A 15,988-nucleotide genomic window follows, 5' to 3' on the forward strand; every position below is an offset into this window, starting at 1 on the left:
GAGTCCATTGCAGTAGTCTACTCTAGATGTTCCCAGGGCATGCAGCATAGCGCAAGATCTTTTTTGCTCAGGACAGACCACAGCTGGCTCACCAGCTTCAGCTGGTAAAAGGAACGCCTGACTACCACCACCACCTGCTCATCCAACAGTGGCCTAGGGAACCATTCTGCCAGGGCCACAGGGCCCACTAGAAACTCTCTCTTTATTTGGGAGGGAAAGGCATGTTGTGTATAAGGGTTGGTTCCACAGCAGAGGCATGTAAGGAAAGCTCTGCTGGTGCGGTATTACTACTAGGGTTCTGTGAAATTTCCATATGCATAATTTAAACTGATTGGGGGAGTCCCTTGCTATTGTTACCAAGACAGCTCACAAAATTGTTGAGAAGACTGACAGTAAGGCACATGGAGGAATAGAAAGGTAAAGGTAGTCCCCTGTGCCAGCACCAGTCGTTTCCGACTCTGGGGTGACACTGCTTTCACGTTTTCACGGCAGACTTTTTATGGGGTGGTTTGCCATTGCCTTTCCCAGTCCTCTACACTTCCCCCCCAGCAAGCTGGGTACTCATTTTACAATGCCATTTTACTGACATTGGAAGAATGGAAGGCTGAGTCAACCTCGAGCTGGCTATCTGAACCCAGCTTCCACCAGGATCAAACTCAAGTCGTGAGGAGGGAGCTCAGACGGCAGTATTGCAGCTTTACCACTCTGCGCCACGGGGCTCTTACATGGAAGAATACAAACTATGATTTACTAAGGCGCAGTTCTAAGAAAGTTTAGAGAGCTGGGGTGAAGTAGTGATTAGAATGCTGGACTAGGACCTGGCATGACTTTACCATGGAGACTCTCTAGGTGACTTTGGGACCGTGCACTTAGAATTATGGCCTTACTTCAAAATATGCATGCTTATGATTTGCTACTGAGTGAGTAATCCTGATCTGGATGACCCAGGTTAGCCTGATTTCATCAGATTCTGGAAGCTAAGCAGGATAGGCCCTGGTTTGTACCTGGATGGGAGACCACCAAGGAAGTCCAGAGTTGCCATGCAGAAACAGGCAATGGCAAACCACCTCAAAAACCCTACAGGGTCACCATAAGCCAGTTGTAACTTACTGGCAATTCCCACCACCACTGAATGAAGGTTATGACCTTTGAGATCCAGTTATTAGGAATCAATCTAGAGCTTTTAACAGTGAAATTTGGCAGCAACAATTTCATTCACAGTATATGTCATCAGGAAAATTGGACAACATAATCTCTTTAGTGCACATAGGACAATGAGACTCTCTGCCATTTCAGCCTAGCTGGAAAACAACTGTAGATTGCTGCATGAGCCACTACCTGTAAAGTTCAAAGGTCCTACTCTTCTCCCCCTTTCAGTTGAACTGTGGCCAGATTTTAGCTGATCTAAAGGAAAAAGGGAATGGCTGCAGCTCTGAATGGTCTCCTGTTTGTGGTACTGATGGAAAAACATACAACAATAAATGTCTCCTGTGCTCAGAAATTGAGTGAGTATAAACAAATAATGCATTGTAAATGCAATTTGGCCGATATAGGCTTCGTTGTGGGATATTAATTGTGTTTATATCATAACAAACTACAAACATTTCCATGGTAATTTGCCATGACAAACAGAATTTAAAACACTCCCAATTAAAAGAATGACAGATAATTCAGGATAGTGATTGACCCTTTTAAGAATGTCATATTCATCATCAATTGTTTGGAAGCTTTGCTGTGTTCAGTGACAGGCTAACCATGACTTTAGCAAGGACATCCTTTGTAAAAACATGAATGAATATATGAATAAATGCATGCATGCATGCATAAATGAAGTATGTGCAGAGACCCATCTTCAAAAAGCACATAAATTATGACTTTGCAAATCGAATGATATAAAAAGACAAGTGTCACTGGACCCAGTCTCAAACCTAAATAAAAATATACATGAGTTGCCCATTGAAACTGTGTATGTATGCCAGTTTTCCTTTACTGAGAACTGGTTCACTCAGCTATTTGGAGTGTAGGAGTGATGACCACTTGGTAAGTCCATGGGGAAGCACATGTACCAACTGCTATATCCAGGGTTCTGGATGTTACTAGATTTTTCAAGCTTCTGAAGTAGCCTTTGGCCTCTCTGTCTCATGATCGATGCCAGTTGTTGAAACCTGCCAAATGCACCACCAAACACTGGGGGGGGGGGGATTAAGACAAGAATGCCCAGCAGGAGGAATGGCCTGGCCTGTGGTTGGCCTTAAGACCCTCCCCCGCCCCTGCAGGAATAGGGAGCTGATGACTGAGCCATGAGGAGAACTGAGAAGGAGGCACAGGAAGAACAAGGAAGGGGGTGTTGTGTGGACAGCATGCAGCTCCAATGTGCAGCGTACACACAAGATACTGCTTCCTTGTGGGGACTGGCAACTTCAGGGAGCAGAGGTGCAGTGCCACAAAGAGAGCAGGCCTGCTCTCAACACCAGCTGGTGGAAGCCCAAGTCCTTGCGCCAAAAACTATAGCTTCCTGGTCCCGTTGGGCAGGCTGTTATTGCAGAGCTGGTAGTAGCAGAGGTCATTCAGCAGTCTGCGCATGTTCTGGGTGAAGGAGAGCAGGTGCTGTCCATTTTGAAATTCCTTCTGAGGGTACTTTTCTGGTTAGTGTTGACACCTTCACCTTCACAACTGGCAGAACCAATTCCATCAGATGCATGGTACACATCATCGGATAAAATAGGGTCTGGCTCACAAAAGCTTAAAATACAGTTTTTAAGGCACCAGAAGACTCTTTGGAATGTTACCTACAGCAGATTAACATGGCTGATTCCCTGATTTTACATCCGATGGTCATGTGAAAACATTTTCTCTTAATACTTTGGCAGTATTTGTCTAGTTGTGAAATTTATAGTAATTCAGTAGTACTGGACACTGGGGAATGCAGAAGTCATAAAGCCAGGTTCAGAACCAGGATTCAAAAGTTCTGAGTAGGAGAGTGGCTTGGTATATACTGAGCTGAAGTCAAATCAGATTAGTGAATCTGATTTAGCTACCAAAATAGCCCTGCTTGAATAAAAAACAATTTTATTCAGCTTTTATTTGGCCACTGCCAGAAGACATTTAAAGTTTAAATGCCTTCTGAACTCCATTGGGGATGATCCTGACAACACAGGGTATAATGCACCTGAATAAATTTGAGTTTCCCAAATATTTACCCAATCTTAATATAATACCAATATTGAGATTCAGGAATATTCAGGAATACCAATATTTTGGGTGTCCAATAGCCCCAAATTGAAAAGATGCCAACTTTTTTTTTTTGCACACCCTAGTCTTGAGTTTGAAAGGTATCAGATAGTAGCTTACCAAATTTGTGACTGAAAGAGCACCTTCTGTACTTCCCCATAGTATTTGACAACAGAATAGCACCCCACTTTTAGGATGTAAAAGTACTAAAACCATCAAGTGCCTATCCATGCTCAGTTTGACAATTTTGTGTCATCAAGTATATATGTTGCACTGCATTATCTTCTAAGCATTCCATAACTTGGCAGAGGCTTTCCTCATTTTATTGAGTAATTGTAGTCTATGATAATGAATAGACAGCTTCAAGAGGGGATTGGATAAACATATGGAGCAGAGGTCCATCACAGTATATTGATGTAACTCTTTGTCTGGGGCAGTGATCTCTGTATGCTTGGTTGCTTGGGGAGGGGGGGGGCAACAGTGGAAGGGCTTCTAGTGTCCTGGCCTCACTGATTGACCTCCTGATGGCACCTGGTTTTTTTGGCCACTTGGTGACACAGAGTGTTGGACTGGATGGGCCATTGGCCTGATCCAATATGACTTCTCTTATGTTCCTATGTTCTCTTATAAACCACTAAACACTCCTTCTGCTATTTGCAGGAGAACTGAAAGTGTCCTTGCACTAAAGCATGAAGGTGAATGTCCTGAAGATGTTCATGGAGCGGTGAGACTGTCTTTCTTTCTCAGAGCCAGGAATTCATGCAATTTGATCCTAGACATATACAGTATACTTAATGTTAGAATAGCACTTAATTCATTTAATTCAATAGGACTTACTCTCAAGTAAATGTGCATATAAATTCAATATTATTTGCTGGCTTTTTCCAACAAAACGTTGCTGTTCTTTGCTCATATCAATATAGCATTACAAAGCCCTAGACACAAGATATGGTTATTTGTGAAAAGCCATGACAGATAAATTAGTATAGAAGTGGTTCCTTAAAACCTGTTATTACTGATAATCAGATAACTTTATCTGGTGTCTTTGATTATTTGAAGGGCAAACAGGTGTTGAGTGCATTACAATACCTAGCCTTGGTCACAGGGATCATAGATTCATATGGCCAGACTGGCTGAGTCAAGATAGTCATCTTCCAGGGTAAACAAAGCTGGAAAAAGGCATTTTGGGGGCTATGCTTAGTTGCTTGTCCAGTAAAAATGATGTCTACATTATGGCCCCTACGTTTAAAATCAGAGAAGCATTAAAGGACAAAATATTACTCAGGGCTTTTGGGGTAGAAAAAGCCCAGCAGGAACTTATTTGCATATTAGGCCACAGCTCCTGACTTAACCATTGTTTTATGCAGGGCTTTCTATAGAAAAAGCCCAGCAGGAACTCATTTTCATATTAGGCCACACCCCCTGACACCAAGTCAGCCAGAACTCTGTTCTTGTGCTTTCTTGCTTAAAAAAAGCCCTGATATTACTTATGCCCAGTGTTCCCTTTAAGCTGAGTGAGCATGAGCTAGCTCACAGATTATTAGCCACTGGCTCACACATTTTTGTCTAAGCTTGGGAAAAATAGCCCAGAGCACAATAATTTATACAGTAGCTCACAACTTTAATGCCAGTAGCTCACAGCTTTAATTCACAGTGTAGAATTTTTGCTTACAAGACTCTGCAGCTTAGAGGGAGCCCTGCTATGTCTCCCGTTTGTTTGGAAGGGGTTTCCCATCCAGGAGCTATTTTCACAGTCACTGGAGGGCTGATTTCTGCTTGCAAGTGTGGTGCAGGGGAGGAGGGCCTTCAGCCTTCCCTCCCACATCATTTTCCAGAGCAGAAATGGATACAGGGGAGCCTTTCCCCCCACTCTTAGGGATCCATGTGTTGCACTCAGTACACTGGAGTCAGGGAGACAAACAGCACCCCACCCCCTTGTAGTCATTTCAGCTCAGAAAAGAAGTGCAAAAGAGAAGGGTGAAGACCCTGCTCCCCCACCCTTGTGCTCACAAACAGAAACCAGGCAGGTTAGTCAAGATGGATAATTCCCCAGGTATTATATGTATTGTGAGCTCTGTCAGGGAATCCCCAAGTCAACTCAGGTGAGGCATAATGTTTAGGTCTAAGAACAGCTTCTATAAAGTATAAAACTGTGAATATAGTACGTGAACAATGAGAACAATTTAGATTAGGAGAACTTGTTTTCTTTTTAAGTGAGTTTGACTAATATTTCCCCTGGTTTCAGCTCTGTGAATGAGAACGGGATTAAGATTAGCATCAACAACACTAATTTATTAACTCTAACAGAATTCCTCGAGGTCAGGGTTGCACATCTATTGATGAACCCCTTTCAAGTCTCTCTTCCAACATTGCTCAAAAACACAAGGATATTGGAGAAGAAAGGACAGATAAAGCCAACTTCTGTGAGCATTGATTTTGGTATGAATGTTACTGTGTTGTTAGGTTGATTGCAGCAGATATCCCCAGACAAGAGGAATAGTCCTTTGTGAGAAAAGTACTCAGGAGGTCTGTGGCACAGATGGTGAGACATACAGCAACGAATGTATGCTTTGTGACAGAATCCTGTGAGTATAAAAACTTATTTTTCTAGTTTTTTTAGTCTGCCCTGTCCACACATTGGGTCATCTGCTGCTTTTCCATCACTTAATAGCCCAGGAAAACGTCAGAACCTTTTGCATTTTCCTAGTGAAAAAAAATGTCAGAAAGTTGTTAAGATACCAAGTTTTGAAAAAGACATGTTCATGTGGGAGGGAGAAGAAATTAAATACAGATGTTGAACCAAATCTTTAATGCCCCCTTCTGGCAAATGATGTATATGCACCACTCACTGTTGGAAATACTAGGAAAAAACTGGTTTGAAGGTAGAAATGGGGTATTTGAATCTAACCAGACAGCTGTTGGATTTTTGTCTCATCCCCACTAACCTATCATGCACTATTTACAAGACCTGAGGAAGCTGTCAGTGATCATCCCAGTGGAAATCTTCAGACTGAGTTAGGAAAGAAATCTTTCTTTGACAACATTATTAGAAATGACACTTAGGCCGCGATCAGACACACCATCAAATCCATCAGCAAGGCATTCCTGTTTTGTCCATCCTTATTTGAAACATTGTTGCTCGATCAGACATCCCAAACATAATCCACCTTGCCGAGTGCCTGTCCCGTCGTTGACTGATCAGATGGCCCGGCCTTTGCGCATGTGCATAAACAATGCCGCTGATTGGCTCAACCTCAAGGACTATTTTCTAGAAATACGGACTAAACAATGATTGTGTCACAAAATTCAACCCCAACAAAATTAAAAAGAAACATTTGCAGTTGCTCGGAATTCATGTGTTGTGGTGGTTAAAGCACCCAGGAGCCCTTCCGCCTTTTGCTGATCCTTTTGCATTGCAGTTACAGGGCTTCCTGGATGACGCTTCCACCTTAGACCCATACCAGTCCGGCTTCCGCCTGGGCCACGGGACGGAGACAGTGTTGGTCACTCTCATGGATGACCTCCAGCGACATCTGGATCGAGGCAGCTCGGCAGTATTGCTGTTGTTAGATCTATCGGCTGCTTTCAATATGGTCGACCATCAGCTGCTGACCCACCGCCTCGCCGACGCAGGAATTCGGGGGCTAGCCTTACAGTGGCTTTCCTCCTTCCTTGAGGGTCGGGGACAAAGGGTGGCGATTGGAGGAGAGCTGTCCCAGAGACACTTACTTAATTGTGGGGTGCCTCAGGGGGCAGTTCTCTCCCAGATGTTGTTTAACATCTACATGCGCCCCCTTGCCCAGATTGCCCGAAGGTATGGGCTGGGTTGCCACCAGTACGCTGATGACACCCAGCTCTATCTATTGATGGGCGGCCGGACTGGCGACGTCCCTATAAATCTGGACCGGGCTCTGCAAGCCGTGGCAAGATGGATCAAGCTGAGTGGGCTGAAGCTGAACCCAGTGAAGACAGAGGTCCTTTGCGTGGGTCACGGCGGGCTAGGAGAGGAGATCTCCCTACCAGCCTTTGATGGTGCATCACTGATACCAGTGCGCAGGGTCAAGAGCTTGGGAGTGCTACTGGAGCCTTCCTTGACAATGGAGGCACAGATAGCAGCCACTGCTAAATCCACCTTCTTCCACCTTAGGAGGGCGAGGCAGTTGGCCCCCTTCCTGGAACGTAGCGACCTGGCAACAGTGATCCATGCAACGGTCACCTCGAGGTTGTACTACTGTAATGCCCTCTACATGGGGCTGCCCCTGTACCGAACTCGGAAACTGCATCTAGTGCAGAATGTGGCAGCCAGGCTGTTAGTGGGACTACCTAGGTGGGAACATGAACAGCCTAGGCTGCGGGAGCTGCACTGGCTGCCAATTGGGTTCTGAGTTCGTTACAAGGTTCTGGTTATTACCTTTAAAGCCCTATATGGCCGAGGACCTGCCTACCTTAGGGACCGCCTCTCTCCATATATTCCCCAGAGAGCACTGAGATCTAGTTCTCAAAATCTTCTAAAAATCCCTGGACCAAGGGAGGCCAAACTGAAAACAACAAGGGAGCAGGCCTTCTCAATAATGGCTCCCCATTGGTGGAATCAACTACCAGAGGAGGTGCGAGCCCTGAGGGACTACAATCAGTTCCACAGGGCCTGCAAAACTGTCCTATTTCAACTGGCTTATAAAATGGAATCCTGAAGTTGACATCTAGCCATCTTTATATATATATATATATATAGTACTGTAGCACCTTCAATTTGTAGTGGTTTTAATTAATTTATTCATCTATATGTGTTTTAACTGTATTTTATTGTATAATTGTATTTATTATAATCTTGGCACACTCCATGTCTTGTGAGTCGCCCTGAGCCTGCCTCAGTGGGGAGGGTGGGATATAAATAAATATTATTATTATTATTATTATTATTATTATAGCTCTTTGTGTTTTTTATTGGCAAATGGCACATGTGGAGGGAGGGTGTAAGGGCTGTAGTACAGTAGAAGGAGCTTACTGATCCTTTTTCCCCATGCCCTTTTCATCTCATTTCCTCTTGCTGTTTTATGTCCTTGGGAAAACATAGATGTTGCCTGTTTGTTTCACTAATGGGCCAAATAACACGTCATGGATGATAATATGAGGCTGGAAAAACAGCTCTAATATAATCAGAGGTCTGCTCATGATCAGGAAAAAAATTCAGTGGAGATGCCAGTCTGAACCTTAGTTTAACTTTGAGAGTGATGGGCCTCCTGGTGTTATAATCAGTAAAACCGCATATGTGTTTGCACTAACCTGTTCTCTTTTCGTAGGAAAACAAAATCTGAGATTGGTATAAAGAATATTGGACCATGTCCTGAGGTTTGCCTTTCTCTTTTCTTATAATACAATATTGCTTGAGCAACTTTAATATTAAAACCAGAGGAAAGGGAGGTAACAATTGTGTTCAATAATTGGTGTGATCTGACCCACTCTGTGCTATGGTTGCTTTGCACTACTTTGCTCCCTCTGTCACACCAGCCTTTTAAAAAGTTTCCTTGTCACATCCACACTGTTACAATTGTTCTGAGAGATGTAGACTATCAGTTGTGTAATATCAATCTTTCACTATGATTCTGTTCCCAGGAATAAAGGACTCCAGATTGCCAGAATGTTTGAAGGATAAAGAGGGACAGAGGTAAGGAAAGACTAAATTAATATAGTGGAAATACAGGTTGTACAAAGAAATATAAACCATATAAGGGGAGCAGAATATGATGATATCTTAGCAATCACATTCTCAAACCCATGACTGCCAAGATAATAGGAATGGATGGCAAGGGCAAAGGGATACTTGCTAGGAAGGATGTGGTTGGGGACCAAAAGAGTAATCCTAGCTTCTTTCTTACTCATGCCAATTTTCCACTGCAAAGATATCCCACACACACACCTGCTTTCCCCCAACCAATCTCATTTTCAGGTTTAGAATATAGCTTTAAAAAAATTACAAACTGCATGGGGGGTACATTTTTTCAGGGAAAACTATGTCCTGGAGGAAAGGCTTTTTTCTCACTCACCCATGAAAATGTGGGCTTCCACATGAGCATTACAAAGGAAATATAATATTTACCTTATCACTTCTAGTTTCACCTTAATACAGTACATAAAATTTCATTTAGGCCTTTCATTCCAATGTAATCCAGCTCCACTGAACCAGATTTTAGACATGGGTCTAATCCAGGGCCAGGCCTCAGATTCAGCAGTAGCTCACAGAGATTTTGGGGGTGGAGCCGGGAGAGGGTGGGGTTTGGGGGGGAGGGGCCTCAGCATGGTACAAAACCATACAGTCCACCCTTGAAAGCAGCCATTTTTTTCCAGGGGAGCTGATCTCTGCCTGCTGGAGATCAGTTGTAAAAGTGGGAGATCTCCAGGTCCTACCATTTAATATTTGAGCCACAGACTTTCCTCTCCAATCGCTGTTAGGATTGCCAACAGGCCTGGAGAATTTTGTAAAATCCTTTTAATTGAAGCTTAATGGAAATAGGCAGCTGAAGCTTTTCATGATATGGAGGTATATCACATCACCTGGTACATAGTATCCCATTAAGTCTAACTTAAAGGGACTACGCACTTCTTCTCCTGGCAGTTTAGGGTTGCCAAGTCCAATTCAAGAAATATCTGGGGACTTTGGGGGTGGAGCCAGGAGACTTTGGGGTGGGGACAGGAGACATGGGGGCGGAGCCAAGAGCAAGGGTGTGACAAGCATAATTGAACTCCAAGGGAGTTCTGGCCATCATATTTAAAGGGACAGCACACCTTTTAAAATGCCTTCCTTTCATAGAAAATAATGAAGGATAGGGGCACCTTCTTTTGGGGCTCATAGAATTGGACCCCCTGGTCCAATCCTTTTGAAACTTGGGAGGTATTTTGGGGAGAGGTACTAGATGCTATACTGAAAATTTGGCGCCTCTACCTCAAAAAACAGCCCCCCCAGAGCCCCCAATACCCGCAGATCAATTCCCCATCATTCCCTATGGGAATCGTTCATGGAGGTGCATAATGGTTGTGGGGGTGGGGCTTCCCCCGCCGGCCAGCTGGCTGGGGGAGGGAGGAAGCCTGTAAAACCGGGAGATCCCCCGCTGGGACCTGGGGATTGGGAAGCCTATGGCAGTTAGTGATCCTAATCCTTCTCCTCTTCTGTCCCACCCTAACATCTGCCTTATTATGGAGAGCAATTCAGGAGAGGTGAGATCAGGCAATTGAGAAGGGAAACTACTTGTCACCTCTGTTTTTCTCCCTTCCCCCATACACTCTGGTGACTGTAGTGCCTGGAATGCCTGATAGTTAATATCAGGTACTGTGGGAACTAGAATTCCCAGAATGTCCTATATTTTCCAGAACACAAGGGGGAGTGAGGACAAAAGGAAAGTGCTTGGTGCATTCATTAAATTTGGTAACATCCATAAAAAACTAGCAATCCTCCTCCCATGCAAACCATATATCTCTGTGGGAACCCCAAAAATGTCCTATTAAATATCACCTTTACCTGGCATCTAAATGTTATGAACTTTATCACCTGAGTTATCAATATGACAAAAAATGCACAAGTATATACCTATTATGAATAATAACAACAGGTTCTATACAAAGATCTCTTTTCTCACCAAGCCATTGCTGAGACTAAATGTTTTGTATTTTTTCCAGGACAAGTGATGGAGAAATTGGCATGTGACATCAAGGAAATAAATGAATCTTCAAGTGCTTCAAAGTCTGCCTTCATCCTTTTATGTTTATGAAGCTGTTATATATAATAATACAACTGATGCAATTATGAGCTGCCCCAGTTGGGGCTGGACTTTGATGGCAAAAAAAAATCAGATTTATATCAGCTAATGGATTTCCCTTCTTGCCCCTGTCTCTGGAACATCCCATCACACACATCAGTCTCATGTGCTTCTCCAATAAAAGAAATTAGGAGGATCCCTGCCATTTTTCCATTTCCATATTTAAAGAGATGTTTGGTCAGTGGGAAAGTTCATTTTTTTCCTCCTGGAAGGAGAAATAACTATGTTAGTTGATGGACCTTCCACTTCATTGATTTCTTGACCTTGATTTAACTCAAATCTCAGTGTGCTTTTTCTCCTCAAGAATTTACTCATAAAAAACAGTTGCATGGATTCCTTAATAATAAAATTTAACATTTATATAGCACTTCTAGTGCACAAAGGGCTTTACATACATTATTTTTGTAATCCTTTAAGGTAGGCCAGTATTATCATTATGCTGCAGATCAGAGGCTAAGAAAGAGCTGCTTGTCTAAGGCTATTGAGTGACTACATGACAGAGGTGAAAATGTGAATGGGAAACCTTTTGAATCACAGCTTAGTCCCTTAAGAGTTCTTCAGTGGCTGCATTTGATACTGCTTAAAACAGATATATAGAAAAGGTTCTAAAGAAGTGCAAGGGAGAAAAGTTATATGTAGCCACTATCTCCACTTGTCAGACATAGTACCAGGTAAAATAATGATTTATGCCAAAAAGGGTAAATCCTCATGCCCTACATTTTTAAATGTTTTTACCTCCAGCAAAAATCTAAACTTAACCACCTTACAGGGTTGCACTGAGAATTAACTAACTTCTGGTAGTTTGATTTATTTTCATAAAGTCTTTCCTGACACCTAACTCTTATTTGTAAGACACTTAAAAACTGCAAACAATTGAATTGTACATGCCCAATCACATGCTACAAAGTCCTCACCCACCCCATCCCAGTCCAGTCTATGCTCTAGTCTTGTCATCCAGATGTGCTTTGAGAGATCTGTGCTTGGAATTCAATTCCCAAACATGCATGGGACCAATTAACAACAGTACTCTGGCATGCAGGGGAAGGGGGCGTAAACACTTCCCCCATGCCATTTCCCCCACCTGAAACAACCCCAAGGAGCTGCTATTTGTTCTGGTGAAACTGACAGGACAAATTAGTGGCATCCTGGAGATATTTCAGGGGGGAACATGACTGGACAAGGACTAAGCTTCCTCTCCCCCATATACCATTGCACAAATCTGAATTGTGTTAGGGTGCACCTAGGCATTAAGTTTCAAGCACAGAAGTCCCAGAGCACATTTGGTGAACAGGACTGGGGCAGACAAACAGAGAACACAAGGATTTTGTGATTACCTCAATGCTGCCTTCTATATGAACATGAATGAGGTAATCCAGATAATTTCCTCTGATTTGTCTGAGCTCTTAGGATGGTGATTATCATTTTCCTCTCATCCACTATTTCCTTTCCCTTTCCTGAAAGCCCCTGTAGCCTCTCCTGCTTTCCTTCTTCCTTTGCTCCTTACCACCCACAAGCCATCTTCCTTCTGTCTTCAGCTTTCTCTCCTTCATTCTCCCTAACAACCTGTACCTGGGAAAACTACCACCCAGTTGCACATTGGGGAAATCACATGGTCTTGCAGCTGGCACCTGTATCCTCTTCCCCACACTATTGCCTTTTCACCTTTCCACCTTTCCACCTATCAACCAATTTACCTTTTCTTTGCCCCTTTTTTCAGCTACATTTATTATTTATTTACTTCATTTATACTTATTAATGTTTCTTCACAATGGGAACCCAAAGCAGTTTACAGCATTCTACTCTTTTCTGTTTTATCCTCACAACAACCCAGTGATGTAGGCTAGGCTGAGAATGTGTAACTGGCCCAAGATCAACCAGTGAGCTTCCATGGCAGAGTGGGGATTTGAACCTGGCCTTCCAGATTCTAATCTAAAACTCTGTCCACTATACCACACTGGTTTTCTTGAGGTAGCTTCTGTTGAACAGTATTAAGTAGCTTGGCTGAGTCATGCAAGTTGCATGGCAGCAAGTTGCCTTGTCCTTGGTGCCAGCTCTAGCTGCAATGAATCCTTTCTCAAATGCCAAAACAGCCTTGGAAAGGTTGCCTGGTAGCCTAATGCTGCATTTGCCTGTCACTGGCCACTGAGGGCATTTATTTCATAAAGCTATAGGCACTACTTCTGTTATTTGGGGTCTCTCTCTCTCATCGTCATCGTCAGATTTTTCTATAAACCTCAAGATTTTTTAAGGCTTGTAGAAAGATCTGTCCATGGCTCCAGTCTCAAGATTTATGTATCCACAGACTTGGCCACGTTGAGAATTACATATATTAGACAGGCAGGGTTCTGCAAGGAATCTGCTGGAGCAACAATCCCATCCCCTCACCTCAATTTCCTCCCCTCTCCCCCACCTGCCTCTCAGTCTCTCTCTATGCATCTCCCAACCTTCTTCGATTTCTTGTCTCTTTCTTACTTCCATCCCCATGCCTACTGTCACTGTTCCGTTTCCTCTCTTTTTGTCTCCCGCATGCTTACTGTTACTCTTCTCTCTTGTCTCTTATTTTCTCCCTCCTACATGCCTACTGCCACTCCTCTCTTCTTTCTCTCTTTCTGCTTCCAGTACCCCACCACTCCCCCCATTACTTACTTAACTCCCACCTGCTGCCACTGTTACCACTCCCCCATCTTGTGATTGTGGCAGGGGATATGGCAGATACTGCGGTGGGAAGTGGGGATAGGTCCCACAGAGGGAGCAGGTCCTCTTTTGGTAGCATGGCAGATGGTTGTTCTTCCTCTGCCAAGCCACTGCTATCCTCCTCCCATGCAAACAGCATCAATGCCTCAAAGGCTGGTGAGGAGAGGCGATGATAGCTCCTCCATCTGTAGCCATACTGCCACCAACTCCATCTCCCCCTCCTTCAGTATTGCTGCCTGAAAGGCTTCTGAGGAGACCAGGACTGGTGGTAGCAATTATGCACAACTGCAGAAAGTTCTCTTTTTGGGGGGGGGGCGGATATTAGCACCCTTCCATTTGTGGGGAGTTTTTAAACTTTTCTGCAAACCTAGGGATCCCCCAAGTTTGCAGGGAAATCTTCCTTCTCTTCACCTGACCCCAATCCCTGAATTTAAGTAACCACAGATAGGGTCAAGTTGAGAATTAGATACATTGATAGTAAACAGATAGCATAGACCAAACCATTTCACACATCTTTGTAAAATAATCTACAAATGAGACACAGTGATGGCCATGACTTGAGATGAACCTTAAAGTCATTTAGGATCAAACTGTTCCTAAGATTCTCACAAATTCAGACAAAGAAGCTTAGAATTCAAAAATAAAGCACTAAACACACTACAATGAATGCTATCACATCACATTTCTCTCTCTTTTAGCAAAATAAATAAAATTACATTTTTCATACTAAAATATCATTTGTAACACCCCATACATAGCTTTTGGTTCTGATCTTCCATGATGTGTTGCAAGGAGTGCTGCGGCCTATGATCAAAAGTTGTATCATTGTGTTATTGTGCCTAGTACATAAAACTGGTTCAACAACATTATGTAACAAATCATATTGTTATTGGCACAGTTAGATGCAGTGATGCTATGCCATATGAAACTGTTGAATGTGGGGATGCCACAGAGGAAAGACAAGCTACCTTGCTTATAAACTATCCTTTATGTATGTTGGTTATCTTGGAGCCTTCTAGCTTGCTACATGGATGCATACCTAGGGGCCTGATGTATTACAATCCGTTAAATGAGACTGCAAGGGATTGCAGCATAGCCTGGTCAATGTATCCAATGAACCCATGAAGCTGCTTTATATTAAGTCATACCAATGGGCTATCAAGTTCAGTATTCTCTACTTTGATGGGCAGCAGATCTCCAGGGTTTTACATCACATAGGGCGTTTTCCCACTGACCTTACTCCGAGCGACGTCCCTCTTCACCGCGCAACGTCTGCACGGATTTTGCACCAACTGCTCCGCAGAACCCGGAAGAGCCGCAAAGTCCCGTGGCTTTTGCGTCGCAAATGTAAACTGGTTTTTGGCAGTTTACATTTGCGACGCAAAGCCGCGGGACTTTGTGGCTCTTCTGGGTTCTGCGGAGCAGTTGGTGCGAAATCCGCGCAGACGCTGCGTGGTGAAGAGGGACGTCACTCCGGAGTAAGGTCAGTGGGAAAACGCCCATAGTCTTATCTGGTCCTTTACAACTGGAGATTCTGAAGAATGAATATGAAACTTTCTGTGTGACAAGCAGATGTTCTACCACTGAGCCACAGTTTACTAACCAGATTAGGTTGGTAAAAATGGTTTGTCCACCAAAATGGTATCATTTTGTCCACCAATGAATGTTCAAATACTCATTGACTCTAATGGCTGAGTTAAGAATATTGTGCTCACATTGGCCCATTGTTTCTACATTTTCTAAATCTTTCCTCTGCCATTTTCTAAGCATTGAATGTTTTGTAGGGGAAAATATTTTTTTTTCCATTTTGATATTATTAGAATAATATTTTAATTGCTGAACACTTAATTGATACCTGTTTTATAACAATTGGTTTTGGATGCCAAAAAATGAAAAGTGGCATGGAGACTTTTTTGAGATTTGAAATAAAAATATGGATTCTTTCAAATGAGGCAGTATGATGCATCTCATCACATGATTGTATGTTTCAGGTTCAAAGAACCAATCAGCAAGGTGCCCTAGCAGCCTTCATTTTGCAGTCATTTTGAACCCAAGTGTTACTTAGTATTTTAAAAAGTAACACCCTCCCATGTCTAAGAGTGCATACTGTTAATATGTGGCATGTCCACATATAACCATCTCACAGCCTGTAAGTGAAGAAATTTCATGTTCCCATCCCTGCAGTCCTTGTCACATCTATTGAAGGAGCAGAAATTTTGCATGCAGGAAAGTACATTTGTGAAAGATATACT

At 43.1% G+C, this 15,988-nt stretch overlaps 1 protein-coding gene across 1 annotated transcript in view; it reads left to right on the plus strand.

The window, feature by feature from the left end:
* Window positions 1-11,064, plus strand: part of LOC132572791 (serine protease inhibitor Kazal-type 5-like) — a 44,787-nt gene extending 33,723 nt beyond the window's left edge. Inside the window, exons 11-16 of the mRNA XM_060240224.1 lie at window positions 1,378-1,505; window positions 3,892-3,955; window positions 5,695-5,816; window positions 8,532-8,580; window positions 8,845-8,896; window positions 10,903-11,064. Coding sequence (XP_060096207.1) covers window positions 1,378-1,505; window positions 3,892-3,955; window positions 5,695-5,816; window positions 8,532-8,580; window positions 8,845-8,850 — 369 coding nt within the window. The 3' untranslated portion in view covers window positions 8,851-8,896; window positions 10,903-11,064. The remainder of the gene's footprint in view (window positions 1-1,377; window positions 1,506-3,891; window positions 3,956-5,694; window positions 5,817-8,531; window positions 8,581-8,844; window positions 8,897-10,902) is intronic.
* The last annotated feature ends 4,924 nt before the right edge of the window (window positions 11,065-15,988 follow it).

Source organism: Heteronotia binoei, chromosome 5, assembly GCF_032191835.1.
Source record: "Heteronotia binoei isolate CCM8104 ecotype False Entrance Well chromosome 5, APGP_CSIRO_Hbin_v1, whole genome shotgun sequence".
Taxonomy (NCBI): Eukaryota; Metazoa; Chordata; class Lepidosauria; order Squamata; family Gekkonidae; genus Heteronotia; species Heteronotia binoei.